This window comes from Danio rerio, chromosome 5, assembly GCF_052040795.2.
Source record: "Danio rerio strain M-AB ecotype USA chromosome 5, GRCz13ab, whole genome shotgun sequence".
NCBI lineage: Eukaryota > Metazoa > Chordata > Actinopteri > Cypriniformes > Danionidae > Danio > Danio rerio.
In genome coordinates, this window is record NC_141025.1 from 71,307,391 (window position 1) to 71,323,124 (window position 15,734).

At 31.3% G+C, this 15,734-nt stretch overlaps 1 protein-coding gene across 4 annotated transcripts in view; it reads right to left on the reverse strand.

Moving 5' to 3' along the window:
- The window catches only part of pappab (pregnancy-associated plasma protein A, pappalysin 1b), a 252,025-nt gene that overhangs the window by 96,907 nt on the left and 139,384 nt on the right, over positions 1 to 15,734 (reverse strand). For all 4 annotated transcript variants that reach the window (XM_087251119.2, XM_087251118.2, XM_087251117.1 and 1 more), the window contains 2 exon segments: positions 6,171 to 6,299; positions 5,972 to 6,063 (listed from right to left, as the gene is read on the reverse strand). In XM_087251119.2, the coding sequence (XP_087107245.1) occupies positions 5,972 to 6,063; positions 6,171 to 6,299 (221 nt within the window).

Genomic DNA, 15,734 nt, shown 5'->3' on the forward strand with positions numbered 1-15,734 from the left:
AAGCCACTGTTCTTAAAAAGTAAACTGCTGTACTTAAATGCATACCTGTCAACCCTCCCGTTTTTTCCTGGGATGCTCCCGCATTTTACAGTTCTATCCTGCTACCATCCCGTAAAGATATTTTCCCGTATTTCTCCCGTATTTTCAGTGTTTATCTGAAGGGTGGCAAGAAACATTAAAGGGCCGAGCCTCCGTATAGGCTACCTATACCGCCGAACCACCAGGGGCCGCCCCTTGCTCTTAAATGTGAGTCTGTTCTGTGCTTTTACTTTGTTTAGGCATGAAAACACTTTGAAATAAATATGAAAATGGTGCGATTCCCTTTCCTTTTCATTACAGGTGTCGTCACCCCTCCTATGCAATCCTCAAAACAGTCATATTATGGTGCATGACTGTCAGCTGACGCGCTTCATAGTGATAAATAGACGCTGTTTACCAAACGGATTCTGTACACGCGATTTGAAGCAGAGCGAAAGTCTGGGTTTTGGGTGCATGTTTAAACAGACATATACACATAATTATTAATAATAATATCTGTATATAATAATAATATATATGGGTTTTTTTTTCCAAGCACAACTAATTTCGTCTTAAATGAGCATAAAAAGTTAGCAAAGCAGTCGAATGCCTTCATTATATTGTTAGATGTGTGCATTGGTAAAGTGACACCGGTTATTCAATGTAATCAAAGAAAAAATCTAAATAAATAAGAGATTCATTGGTTGCTGAATGTGTACGTTATAAAGTGAGGAAATGGCTTATGAGATTTGATAGCTTTATTCTATTTCTTTATAATAGCTATTAATTTTAATAAGCTGAACTGTTTGCTGATGTATTTGCTGCTAATGTAAATATTTATTTTTTTTCTTTTGTTAATAATAATAAAATATATTACTGACTATTTATCTGTTTATTTACAATGAAACAGCTCCAAATGAACATATTTAATAATTTTAGTGGGGGGGTTAGTCCCTTATTATGGTGGGCATATCCCTTATTTTCACATCCCAATGTTGACAGGTATGCTTAAATGTAAAGTAGTAACATATAGTAGCTATTCATCAAAACCTGGAAATGTTCCTTGGACCACATAAATAAAAGCAATATGCCATCATATTCATAAATAAACTCTTTTTGATCAATTCTGAAATAGATGTTGCATGTACATATGACTTACTTGAGTATCTTTGAAATCTAAACATTAACTCTTATTTTTAATATATGAATTGGATTTACATATTTAAATTAGAAATTAGATCTGCTTACAGTGCGTTAAAGTAGGCTATGTGTGTCAGAAAAGCAAGTGATTTAACTATATGTCAACATTGGGATATAAAAATATGAGATACGCCCCCAACAACCGTAACAAATATGGGGAGGAAATTAGCTTCAAAAGATAGAATACATAACAAACATTAGAAAATTGAAAATAAATTAAAAGGTTTTGACTATTAAAATCAATTACTGATCACATCGGTGTTATCGTACTTGTCAAAGGGTTAAAAGTGTGTTCTTTTTTTTACTTTAATTATTCAGCTTTTTTTACTTAATTATTTATTAATTTATTTAATTATTTGTTTTACATAGATGTACACTTGTTTCTTTTGTAAATATATGTATACATATATATATATTTTTTAATTTTCTAATTTGATAAATTAATTAAATATTTTATTTTAAACAGATGTGCACTTGATTCTTTTGTAAATATTTTATTATTTTCTATAATTTTTTAATTTAATTAAGAAATCAATTATTTTATTTTAAACGAGCACTTATTTCTTTTGTAAATATTTTAATTATTTTCAATACTTTTCTAATTGTATTATTTTATTTTATTTATTTTATTTTAAACAGATGTACACTTATTTCTTTTGAAATTATTTTAATATTTGTTTTAATAATTTAATTATTTTATTTTTAAACACACACTTGTTTACTTAGTAATTATTTTAATTAATTTTTTATCATTTTATAATTTAATTATTTTATCTCATTTTAAACAGATAAACATAATACTTGTTTATGTTTTTACTTATTTTCAATAATTTCTAATTTAAATAATTATATTATTTTATTTTAAACAGATGTGCACTTGTTTCTTGTTTATTTTATTTTATTTTATTTTATTTTATTTTATTTTATTTTATTTTATTTTATACAGATGTACACTTTTTAGTAGAACAGGCCTAAAAAAACAATGCAAAGGTGATATTTTCTTTACCCAAGAAACACTACGTCTAACATTGGGATATAAAAATATGAGATACGCCCCCAACAACCGTAACAAATATAGGGAGGAAATTAGCTTCAAAAGATAGAATACATAACAAACATTAGAAAATTGAAAATAAAATAAAAGGTTTTGACTACTAAAATCAATTACTGATCACATCGGTGTTATCTTACTTGTCAAAGGGTTAAAAGTGTGTTCTTTTTTTTACTTTAATTATTCAGCTTTTTTTTTACTTTAATTATTTATTAATTTATTTAATTATTTGTTTTACATAGATGTACACTTGTTTCTTTTGTAAAAAAAAAATATATATATATATATATATATATATATATATATATTTATAATTTGATAAATTCTAATTTGATAAATTAATTAAATATTTTATTTTAAACAGATGTGCACTTGATTCTTTTGTAAATATTTTATTATTTTCTATAATTTCCTAATTTAATTAAGAAATCAATTACTTTATTTTAAACAAGCACTTATTTCTTTTGTAAATATTTTAATTATTTTTTAATACTTTTCTAATTGTATTATTTTATTTTATTTATTTTATTTTAAACAGATGTACACTTATTTCTTTTGAAATTATTTTAATATTTGTTTTAATAATTTAATTATTTTATTTTTAAACACACACTTGTTTACTTAGTAATTATTTTAATTAATTTTTTATCATTTTATAATTTAATTATTTTATCTCATTTTAAACAGATAAACATAATACTTGTTTATGTTTTTACTTATTTTCAATAATTTCTAATTTAAATAATTATATTATTTTATTTTAAACAGATGTGCACTTGTTTCTTGTTTATTTTATTTTATTTTATTTTATTTTATTTTATTTTATTTTATTTTATTTTATTTTATTTTATTTTATTTTATTTTATTTTATTTTATTTTATTTTATACAGATGTACACTTTTTAGTAGAACAGGCCTAAAAAAACAATGCAAAGGTGATATTTTCTTTACCCAAGAAACACTACGTCTAACATTGGGATATAAAAATATGAGATACGCCCCCAACAACCGTAACAAATATAGGGAGGAAATTAGCTTCAAATGATAAAATACATAACAAACATTAGAAAATTAAAAATAAAATAAAAGGTTTTGACTATTAAAATCAATTTACTGATCACATCGGTGTTATCGTACCTGTCAAAGGGTTAAAATTGTGTTCTTTTTTTTAATTTAATTATTCAGCGATTTCTCCACATACCACTAGAAGGAAGCCTGCATACCACTGGTGGCACATGTACCACAGTTTGAGAACCACTGATGTACTGAATTACTGAAGTTACATCTTTGCTATGATCCATTTATGAACATAACGTCCCTGTGATGTTTCAATTGCTTATTCGAGCCAGTTAGATTTTTGTGTGAGCTGTTCCTTTAAGGCGGCGAAGTGTGAACTCATTGAACCACCTCCAAAAAAAAAGGAAAAAAAAAAGAAAAAAGAAAAGCGGAACTGCCAATTAAGCAGTGTCGGGTACTAGTGCAACCTCAGACTTGCAGAGGTGTCCTAGAGGTCAGACAAGACTTCAGCTAGATGAATGTTGGCTACATTCAACAGCCCAACTTCAAAAAGCCCTCCTTATCTGCTCTTCCTTTCTTCCCTCTGTCTTTTTAAACTCCAATCCAGCTTTCCGTCCACACGTTTCGAAGAAAAGAGGGGGGATTGTCGCATTACTGCTAACAGGAGGAAGTGCCACAAAGCTGCACTAGTGCTCGTTAGGCAGATCTTAGAGCTCTACAGCAAAGAGTAAAGTCTTTTGTGAGGGGACTTAAATGTCCGTAATTATGCGGCCAATTGTTTTGACAAAACTGATTAGCTCACGACTTAAAGCGCTCCATTAACATCACAAGCGGGTAACAAGTTTTGCGCAATAAAGGGATAGCACAACAGAACTTTCCTGGCTCTTTCACACATTGTCAGACTAGGACACTGTGTGACACTGATGACAGGCTGAAGCCATGAGATTGATGGCTGGGCAACCGAGCAGAACTGGCATCAATAGAGCGCTGAGAAGTAATGAGCAATACAGCTAAACGCTCCTGGAGCAAAGCATCAATCAAACTCATGCAACACTTTACTATACTTTTTATTATTTTTTGTCATGTTTTCTTGTTGAGTTATAATGTAAAGTAGCGCAAACTGAAGTTAGGTAGGTGTAAATCCCCAAATTTGAGTGCTGGCAAACAGGTTAAATGATTTATTTGTCATAGTTTAAATTAAATTAAATTAAATTAAATTAAATTAAATTAAATTAAATTAAATTAAATTAAATTAAATTAAATTAAATTAAATTAAATTAAATTAAATTAAATTTTTCTTAAAAAATTATTTTAATTATTTTCAATAATTTTCTAATTTAATTAATTATTTTATTTTAAACAGATGTGCACTTGTTGCTTTTTAAAATTATTTAAATTATTTTATTAGTTATTTTAATTATATTAATTAATTAATTTATTCATTTTACACAGATGTACACTTGTTTCTTTTGTAAATATTTCAATTAAAAAAAATTTATTTGATTAATTAATTAAATATTTTATTTTAAACAGATGTGCACTTGATTCCTTTGTAAATATTTTAATTATTTTCTATAATTTTCTAATTTAATTGAGAATCAATTATTTTATTTTAAACAAGCACTTATTTCTTTTGTAAATATATTAATTATTTTTAATTATTTTAAAATTTTATTATTTAATTTAATTTTAATTTAATTTTATTTTAAAAAGATGTACACTTGTTTCTTTTGGAATTATTTTAATAGTTTTATAATTTATTTATTTTATTTTAAACAAATCCACACTTGTTTCTTTAGTAATTATTTTAATTTATTTTTTATAATTTTATAATTTAATTATTTTATTTTATTTTAAACAGATAAACAAAATACTTGTTTATGTTTTTACTTATTTTCAATAATTTCTAATTTAATTAATTATATTATTTTACTTTAAACAGATGTGCACTTGTTTTTTAATTATCATATTTTCAATAAATTTTTAATTTAATCAATTATTTAAATTTATTTTAAACAGATGTACATTTGCTTCTTTTGATTTATTTTCAATAATTTACTAATTTATTATATTATTTTTGGATTTATTATTTTTTTCAATTATTTTATTTTATTTTAAACAGATGTACACTTTGTAGTACAACAGGACCAAAAAACAATGCAAAGGTGATATTTTCTTTACCCAAGAAACACTACGTCTTTAAATGTTAATGTTTTTTTTTTTTTAACGTGTCAGCAGTATAGAGGAGTGTCTTTTTGTCTAGCTTTAGATGTAGTCTATATAGCCTAATAGCAATACTGTTACAAATAGCCTTTCACATAGAAATTCATCATTAATAGCTTGAGAAAAATATACATGCAAAGAACCACAAACTGAAAGATATTTATTATATGTTAATTCCAAACCAAATTTCTGTCAATTATTTTACTTTATTAAAATAAAATAAAATAAAATAAAATAAAATAAAATAAAATAAAATGAAATTAAATTAAATTAATTAAAATTAATTCAATTAAACAACAGATGTACCCTTTTTAGTACAATTTGCAATTTTGGATGCAAATGATTATAATTATAAGCTGTTTTACTGTCGCCTTTCCGAAGTTAAACCCCTAACAGCATGTACGAGATGCAGAAAAGTAAAAATGACCTATTTGTTTTCGATCAATAGATGAGAAAAACATACCAACACAGTTGAACAGCGGCTCTTTCTTGCACTGGTTTGAGCAGCCATCTCCATTAGCAAAGTTCATGTCATCACATTCCTCTCCAAGATATCTGAAAGCAATGCACATTTCAACAAGTCATTAAAAGAGTTACATGAACAAGCTAATCTTATTGTCACAACTCAAAATAAAGAGTATAATTATAGGGAGCGCACTGACTTTTGGATCAGTCCATCTCCACAGTAGGGGGAGCCCAGCTGGTGGACGAGAGGTGGAGATGGTTCACTCTCAGCTCTTCTAGACACTGTCAGCACATGATAGGTGTACGTTTCATCAGGATTCAAGTCCCTGTAACACATAAACAAGTGTAATTAATACAAGTCTGCATGCAGGGTACAAATTATGGGGTTGATCAAGCAGGTCCAAATCGCCAAATTAAGACCTGCAATTCTTGTAGTGGAAACAAGGTTGTAAGTCCTTAGAAGTAAATAATGTGAAGAGTGAAAAGTTTTAAGAAGAGCTCGAGAATAAACATAGAAACTGGACTGAAAACTGGATTTCAGCTTTTAACAGAACCACAAATCATGCAAAGGTGAATAAAAGATCTGAATGTTGAATAGCGTTTTCTTTGCCCAAGAAATACTGTATACAGTTGAAGTCAGAATTATTACCCCCCTTTGATTTTATTCTTTTTTAAATATTTCCCAAATTATGTTTAACAGAGCAAGGAAATTTTCACAGAATGTCTGATAATATTTTTTTCCTCTGGAGATAATCTTATTTGTTTTATTTTGGCTAGAATATAAGCAGTTATTAATTTTGTAAACACCATTTTAAGGACAAAATTATTAGTTCCCTTAAGCTATATATTTTTGATTACCCAAACCTGCCTAATTAAAATAATTAAGCCTTTAAATGTCACTTTAAGCTGTATAGAAAAGTCTTTAAAAATATCTAGTAACATATTGTTTACTGTCAACATGGCAAAGATAAAATAAATCAGTTATTATAAATGAGTTATTAAAACTCATATGTTTAAAAAATGTGTTTAAGAAGTGTCTCTCCGTTAAAAAGAAATTAGGGGAAAAGTAAACAGGGGGCTAATAATTCTGACTTCAACTTTATATTCATAATTGATATTTGTATATATTTGTAAATATTGTATATGCTTATATTTGCATATTTTTTTCCAATTTCAGCCATACAGAAGAGTCTTATTGTGTAGCTTTACTAGTAGCCAATACTGTCATAAATAGACTTTAAATAAACACTCAAACATTTGCTATTAACTATGACTTCTGCCAAACCAAACCTTCTATAATCTTCTGACCTTTTATAATGTATCACAGGGGCCCTTTAATAGTCAGAAAGATACTTGTTTAAGCCTTGTGTGATGCTGAAGAAGTTTTCATCCACTTTGTGGTGATTCGAGTTCCGATTTGGCCACAACTTTGAAATAACAATGCTTTGAAAAAAAATTCTAATTGACTACCTTTTGTTATGTTGTTTGCTGTTTTTGCCCAATTGACTTTCAATATAATAAATTTTTTGAAAGTCATGATGACACCAAATAATCATGCATACTTGATTGTTAAACTTAGAATTTTAACTGTTTATCATCAGCGGCAGTGCAAAAAAAGCTTAGTTTCTGCCTTCTATATAAAGTATTGAGACATTTGCGCACTTATCTAGAAATGTTGGAGAAAATCAAAAAGAGCAGCTCAGCTCTCAGAACATAGTAAACAAAGTAAGTGTATTTATGCTATAATGTGCTGCTTTACTCCATAGAACCTTAAAAAAACAAAAAATAAACTTTAGCACAGGGTGTCTAAAAGGTTAACGCTGCCAACTGATGATAAACCGGAAAAAAATTACTCATTTTACCTTTTCCCAACAGGGACAACCCCAACAATAAAGAATGCATGATTATTTGGTGCCATGGCTTTGCAATAAAAAAATGCCATTATAATGGAAGTCAATGGGGCAAAAACAACCATGAACATAATGAAAGTGTATTAATTTTGAAAAGTACACAAGGGTTAAGTTTAAGTTGGAATAATGTTAGGACTTGTAGAGTGTGGCCAACAGTAATAAGGCATTAATGTATGCTTTATAAGTGCTAATTACCAACCTATAAACTAGTGGTTAAAATTCCCCATACCGAAGTGCTAGTGATTCCCATACTTCATCAAACCTTTAAAACTTTATGAGCCGGTTCCACAAACAGGGCTAATATTAACCCAGAACTAAGCCTTCACTAAATTAGGTAATTAAGCAGCTTTTATTTATGAAAAAAATCTTAGAGGATGGCACTAATGTACTTTTTGTTTATTTCATTTTATGTAATTTTTAAGACAGCTTATGCATGCAACTTATTCAAGGACTAGCCTTAAACCTGGTTTGAATCCAGGGTTATATCAGCTTTCTTGTATAAGAATTCAAAATGACTTCTTTGAGTGTTTACAACTGTTGTTATGATCACCAGCACTGTTGCCCTGGAGAACACCCCCAGTTATTCTACCGAACTACGAACCCCATCATGTCCTGCAGTCACGCACCTGTTTCAGTTCACCTCCTGATAACACACAAAAGCAGGCTAAATTTTTTTGTCTATAAGTGAGCATTACGAAGCATTTCCCTGTCTATTCTAGCCGTGTTTTGACCCCTGTTTGTTTCGCTGCCCGCCTCGACCATTCGTCTGTTACATACGTCTGTTGAACCTTTGCCCTCCTAACGATTCTAATAAAAGCTGCACTTGGATCCAACCCTTGTTGTCACTGTTTGCCACTATACTGTATAAGCCTCTTGGTGCATTTCATTTAAGGGGTTTGAGTGAAACACGCCATCTCCTTTCATCCTCGATCACCAACAATCAGATGTTGAGTAAGGACGGCTATTGTAATGCGACTCTACACAGAGTACAAAGCGTGCTGTACACACACTGTGCTCTCGAGCGCTCGTCATGATCGTAATACAACCCTTCAGGTACATGAAGCACAAGACTCAGCTGAAACAGTATGAAGTAAAGCTCTAGTCATCAATTGCGCCGGCATCGGGCCCTAAATACTAATCCGGATACATTTGAAAATCTCAATTTCCAAACCTTGGCTTTGCATGCACATATATGGATGCTTCCACAGTATGTGTTATTCATGTTTAGTGCTATTAAAGATGAATATTGCTTTCAATAATGTTCTCATCACACTCCTGCAAAGTAAAAGGTGAAAAGGCTCCTGAAATAGAACTCACAATTGCTGTAAGTTGCATATTAGGTAAACATAACATGGAGACTTGAATGTGACCCAGATACACCAGTGAAAAGCTGAAATATTTTGCTAAAGGTGCAATTTTTAGACTTTAAATATTTGGTTTTTAAGCACCTTATTGGTGTCTCTCAAAATGGAAACTGCATTGCTTTTACACAGATGTGAATATAGTTCAGAAACTAGAACAGAGGCTAACTGCACACATAAACTCTCTGTCCTGGCCTAAAGTGGCAGACTGGCATCTGGCACTAAAAACTGCAGTCTTTAACATCCTTTTCAGAGTGTCCAAAGTTCATGCTGAACATGGCAATTTGAGTTACATTGGTGCCATGACCCAGATGGAAGGGATTTTTATGAGGTGTGTCCCACAATTTAACCAGTAAAAATATGGTAGGAACGTGAAAGAAATTTCAACACAGTCTCATTGTGAAAAGGTACCCCCGTATACATGTCTGGAGAGCGCAAATTATGTAGCCTGAGCTTTAAAATGAATGCTACCGGGCAGTACGACACCACCGATGGCTTGTTTCTTTTCGCACTACCAGCTGACTGCTTGCTGTGTGGACAGCTTTACCGCTGTTAACAGTTTGCTCAGAAGCTCGCCATGTATGTCAACAAACTTGAGACACATAGAAGAGTTAACCACGACGACAGGGTTCGAATCCGGTACAGAACGATTCCAGAAAGCAGGTAAAACAAAAACAAAAGGCAAAAAAATAAATATACAAGTAAATAACAGGGTTAGAATGTGGTAAGATTTGAAAACGTGGTAAAAATCAGGCGGCCATGAGGGCTTTTCTGTTTCTGGATTGCTTTTGAAAACACTGTTGGTTGGGTTTACGGAAGGGGGTGGGTGGGGTTATGAGTCAGTCAATCAGGCAGGCAGGCAGTCAACAGCAGCCTCTGGTGGATTTAAATGGGGCATTTATATTTTGCCATTTATCTTCAGGAAATCACTGAAGGCAACAATGTCATGTTATAATGATAATTTAATGTGGCAATAAGCTTGTAACTATGCTGTGCTTTTACAACATGGCCACATTCATCTATGTAAACACAAGAAAACAACATGTTTTTCTTGTGTTCTAATTTCCACTAGACTATTCTGAAAGGGTATTCCAGTGTCATCGAGTGACAGATGTGAAAGTATGTTGAAAGTATGTTGGATTACTATGCAGAAGTTATTATTATAGATTATAAATAGCAAAATTTATCATTTTTTTATTTTTTTTTAAAGCATGACGGTAAAACACTGTTTGAACTGTTTGTTATGAATTTATTAAAACATATGCTTGTCTGTTGTAAAAATTCCTAATAATCACAAAAAATACTTATTTGTGCATCTCCTGACTTCCAAGTACAGCCATATTGTGGTTGTAGATGGTGTACATGGGGAAATTTTCGCATCCCTTGGTTTCGAGTATCCTAAAAAAATCTCAGTTTCAAGGGCTTTCTAGCTCTTCCCCTTAGCCCTACGCCTTCAAGTTAAAAAGAATTGGAACACCACTACCCCTTCATGGGTAAGTGGAAGGGCTAATGGATAGAATGGGTATTGGGCCTATTCATACAACAAAATGGTGCAAACTATTTCTGATTATATGCAAACTAGTATACGATTTGGGATGCACCTTTTGATTTAAGAGACGTTAATTCTTCTTTTTGGGTACTATTTAAAATGGATTATGTGTGAATTGGGATGCATCAAAAGTGCCTAAATTTTAAAAAAATGCTTCTCACAGGCGAGCGGAGTTGATAAACCACCTGTAGAAACACTCTTCTCTTCTGCGACCACCGAAACCACTGTGAACAAAACCAGGACCCCCTCTTACCCATATGCCAACCTTAAAACAAAAATACGATCACTTCAGACTTTCCCAGCAGTGGGTGAGGATAAACTGTCTAAAGCAGGGGTAACTAACCTTTTTAAAACGGAGAGCTACTTCTTGGGTACCGATTAATGTGAGAGCTACCAGTTTGATACACACTTCTCAAATAACAAATATGCTCAATTTATTTTTAATTATACGTTATTATTAATTAGTAATGCTTTTCATCTATGTGAAGACATTGATCATGCTAATGAATTTTCACAATATTTGTCGACAATGATTTAACAAGGTAGGAAACTGATAAATATCAATATGCAACAGTTTATTTCTGTAAACCTCTGCAAGTATTTATATTTTAAAATTATTACTTCTACTCTACAATATTTTTACTTGCCACTAACAATTTTTAACAAATCATGCATTACAATGTACGTTTGTACGGATTATCAATTTTGCAACATAAAGCAACTTTCAGATTTTACTGAAATCATCACCAAACGTAAAGCATTTTTAACATAGACGACACTCATCCAACCATTGTAGTTGCTCCGAGTTGGACATCGGCGAGAGTGGAGATTATGTTTGTTAGTCTTTAAGCACAGTTTGGCTTTCCTGTAAGAAAATACCTTGTTTTTCTAATCAACAAAATGTGTAGTTCTAAATAAGGCTTCGGTTGCAGTTTTTTTTTAATGGTTTTCACTGGTCTCATGAAAAAAGCTGCTGTTTTTACAAACCTTCCTTTTTTATGCTCCGGCCCACCACCTCACTGCCAGCTAGCGTTTCGAAAGTGTAATTACAGAAGAACACAGACAGCGCGCAGAAGTATAATGCACCGCAACGCGCATTGCATGCGCACTGCACCTCATAACATGCAATTCTGTGTACCCCTCATATAGGTAAGTGGGTTTGACAAACCACCTGTAGAAAACCTGTAGAAAACTCTTTCATCTCTCCAGTGGTGTAAAGTACTTAAGTAAATGGACTTTGTTACTTTACTTAAGTATGTTTTTGGTTACGTTGTACTTGTACTGAGTATTAAAAATATAAGCAACTTTTCCTCTCTACTTGACTACATTTATGATTGAATATATGTACTCTTTACTCCACTACATTTGAACGGACGCTTCTTGTTACTCGTTACTTTGTGGATGTGTGCGACAAGTCGGCATCTTTTTTAAGAATGTATCGTCAAATTTGAGAAAACACATTAAGGTGAGAGTGTATTAAATGTTAATCTAATGTGAATTTAATACAGTTACTGATATGACAAAAACCACTGCAACATGACTTGACTATGTTTTAGCTTATTTTTTGTGTGCAACGTGAACAAATGTATTACTGAAATTAAGCATTTTGCATCAGGTGCATTCTGTTGTGAGTTTGTGATGTATTTTTCATTGAATTTATATGTAGTTTACTAAGTTGAAAAATAACACTGCTACTCTTTGTTTAACTTTATTACAGAGAATACATCCTAATCAATTGAAAAACTACTCAAAATAAAAGTATGTTTTTAAGAGGTGAATCACATGAAAGTTAGCTCTGAAATTTTTTTACTACGTTTTACTACTTTTTTGTTATTGTTTGTGCCTTTTTTGAACATTTGAGTTTGAGACTTTTTGTTCTATTTTTTAAATCTCTTTTGTTCTGCCATTTTGAAACATTGAAGTGTTTATATTTAATTTAATTTCTATATTAGGAAATAAAACCCTTCTTGGTGTTATTCGAGCTTACATATGATTAAAATACTTAAGTTATTTTAAAAATGGATACTTTAATACTTTTACTCAAGTCTTATTGGAATTGGTGACTTGTAACTTATACTAATTTTTACAGTAAGGTATCTGTATTTTTACTCAAGTATGGTTTTAAGGTACTCTTTACACCTCTGCATCTCTATGACACTTTAACTGATATTTGCACCAGTTTTTGCACTAGACACATTCTTGCAATCACACCATTTCAAAAATAATAATAAACAACAACAACAACAACAAAACTCTCTGTAACACTCTGTAACACCTTATTTTGATGGTCCATTTGAGTGTTAGTGAAATGTCTGTTTAATATCTGTTGATATGTTCCTTTAACAGACATTTAACTGACTACTTTGCAAGTACATGTCTACTTACACTAACCCTAACCCCAACCTAACAGTCTGCTTATAATTTAATGAGAATTAGTTGGCATGTAGATGCAATGTAACTTAAATTCATCAAATGAACCATCAAAATAAATCCTAATTTAATTTAAAAATCCTAATTCAAGCACTTAATTCTCTGAGCACAAACAGTTCCTTTGGATAATCGGCACTTCTTGTGCATATTGCCTCTTCTTGTTGAATCGCTGAATGCCTCCTCAATTGTAAGCCAAGTTGAACAAAAGCATCTGCTAAATGACTACATATAAAGGTAAAATAAAGTTATCTGGTCTAATGTAGACATACAGCCTAAGCTCAACAGCTCAGAATCTGCCACACAGACCACCCAAATAACCCTGGATCCCCTTGTTCCATAAAACGCATTTCCTCTTTCATTCTATTTATCTCCAGCTCACAATGAAACGCCAAGAATAGAGCGGCAGATAAAGGAGGCGGAGGGAGCACAGGATCAATTGAGGAGGCAGCGCTTTTCTCCTGGACAATACGCCCATCTGCCTGTGTTAACAGTCCTTAACTCCCCTTCTTTCCAGGAAAAAAAAAATATTAAAGTCTTCCTGCTTTCGAATTCAGCCCCTTATGAGGCTCGGGTTAACGAAAACATTTTAATCGCGACTCAGATCAACCTTAAAACCTCTGTCTGCACAAATGTGTCTCAGATCCTTTAACTTTCCGCCTGCACGAACACAAAGTTGGAGGGATGGCGCAGTGTGCGGAAAGCCTCACAGCTGGTTCGGGTATATTCCTTCCCTGTTCACACTTCGTCCCTCAGGCAGACGCTACAGATCTTAGCTACATGCACTAAGACATCTAAACGTTTTTTTTTTCCCTCAGGCCATCCCCAGCTTAAATAACCAGCACATCAATTGCTACATGTTTTTATAGTCATAACACAGCACTCTTACAGTGATTTTTGTAACCAATAAAGCCACTTATTTGTAAACACATTCCAAATTTACTTTGACTTGAACTTCGTTGATATATGAACACAAAATATTTCATGTTTTGTCTGGCCAGCTTCATTTCATTTGTAAATATACATCCTTTCTTGTCATTCAGACCAGCAATTGTGTGTATTAAATGTAAATGTATAAATGTAAATGTAATTGTGTAAATGTAAATGTAATTAAATGTATAACTATTTTTTTCTTTGGGTCTATGTTACAAAATGTAAAGGTACAAATGGATTCAAACGTATGATATGTCAAGAATGCCTAAAAGGATACAATATGTTTAATTTGAAAAGAAGAGATAAGTAAAAGAAGAAATAAGTTTTAGTATAGACGAATGATGTATGTGGTAATGGGGTGGGAAAATAATAAGCTTGTGCTTCATCCCACTCCATTTTCGACTATGTTGCATTTTTTGTGAATAATATTTTATGTATAATATTTTTTATTAAAAATAAATCAAATCAAATCAAATCAAAATCTAATCAAATCAACATAAATTGGTTAAATAATGATTTGATTTGAAACAGGTAATCATGATTTGGTACAAAAGCAGCATCCAAGATAGGTCTAGTCCTTTTGGAGCAAAGATGCCTAGATGATCGTCAGTTTGCCAACAATTACGTGATAAAAGGATTGAAATGTTTAAAAACAATGTTCTTCAAAGAAAGATAGGAAGACATTTGGATATTTAACCTTCAATAGTGCACAACATCATTAAATGATTCAAGGAATCTTGAATAAATGACAAGGGTACAAGCTTAAGCTGAACTACCGTGATCTCCGATCCTTCAGGAAACATTACTAGCCACTTGCCATTTTCATTAGCCATAATTTTGTTGTTGGGAAAATATATTTTATATGCATGAATGTGACTTTTCATGCTAAAGTTACTTAATTTATTAGTTACAAGATTTTGTGTAATGTCCACATGCCTCTTCATTCATTTCACTTTTTGTGTGTGTTGTGTATGAGCTTGCTTAGTGAGCATGAGCAAACGGGTTGTGGTTTCAAAGTGTTACATTGCAATTACTTCTTATTTCACATGACTTTTTAGGACTCAACATTAAGGATTTATCAAATTTTTCTCTGGCCACACCATAAATAAATAAATAAACAAATAACTAATTATTTCTAAGCTACAAATTTTAGCTAATTAAAAATAATAAAAAAACAAGCTAAATATAGCTGTATAATTGCACTTTTTATTTAACAAAACACTTCTTTAAAAAAAAAAAACATTTTAAAAATGACTATTGTCATGTACAGTTGAAGTCAGAATAATTAGCCCCCACCCCAAACTATGCACAGTAGTCTGTCGAGGCTTAAGGTCCCGGATCACCAGTTAACTATAAGTAAATGGTAAGTTAATCTCCTATTAAAGCAATGTTATTGTAAAAGATGATAATTAAACCAAATAGAAAAATAACTGTAAGCAAAAGAAAGCAGGTGAAAAACATGCTGTGTGCGATAATGAAAGAATGATCATGTGCACACATTTAACGTTAGCCCCATTTAAAATCTGTTCAAATAATAATTAAAGCAAAAGCGGCAACATCGATTTTTAAAACAGAATCTGA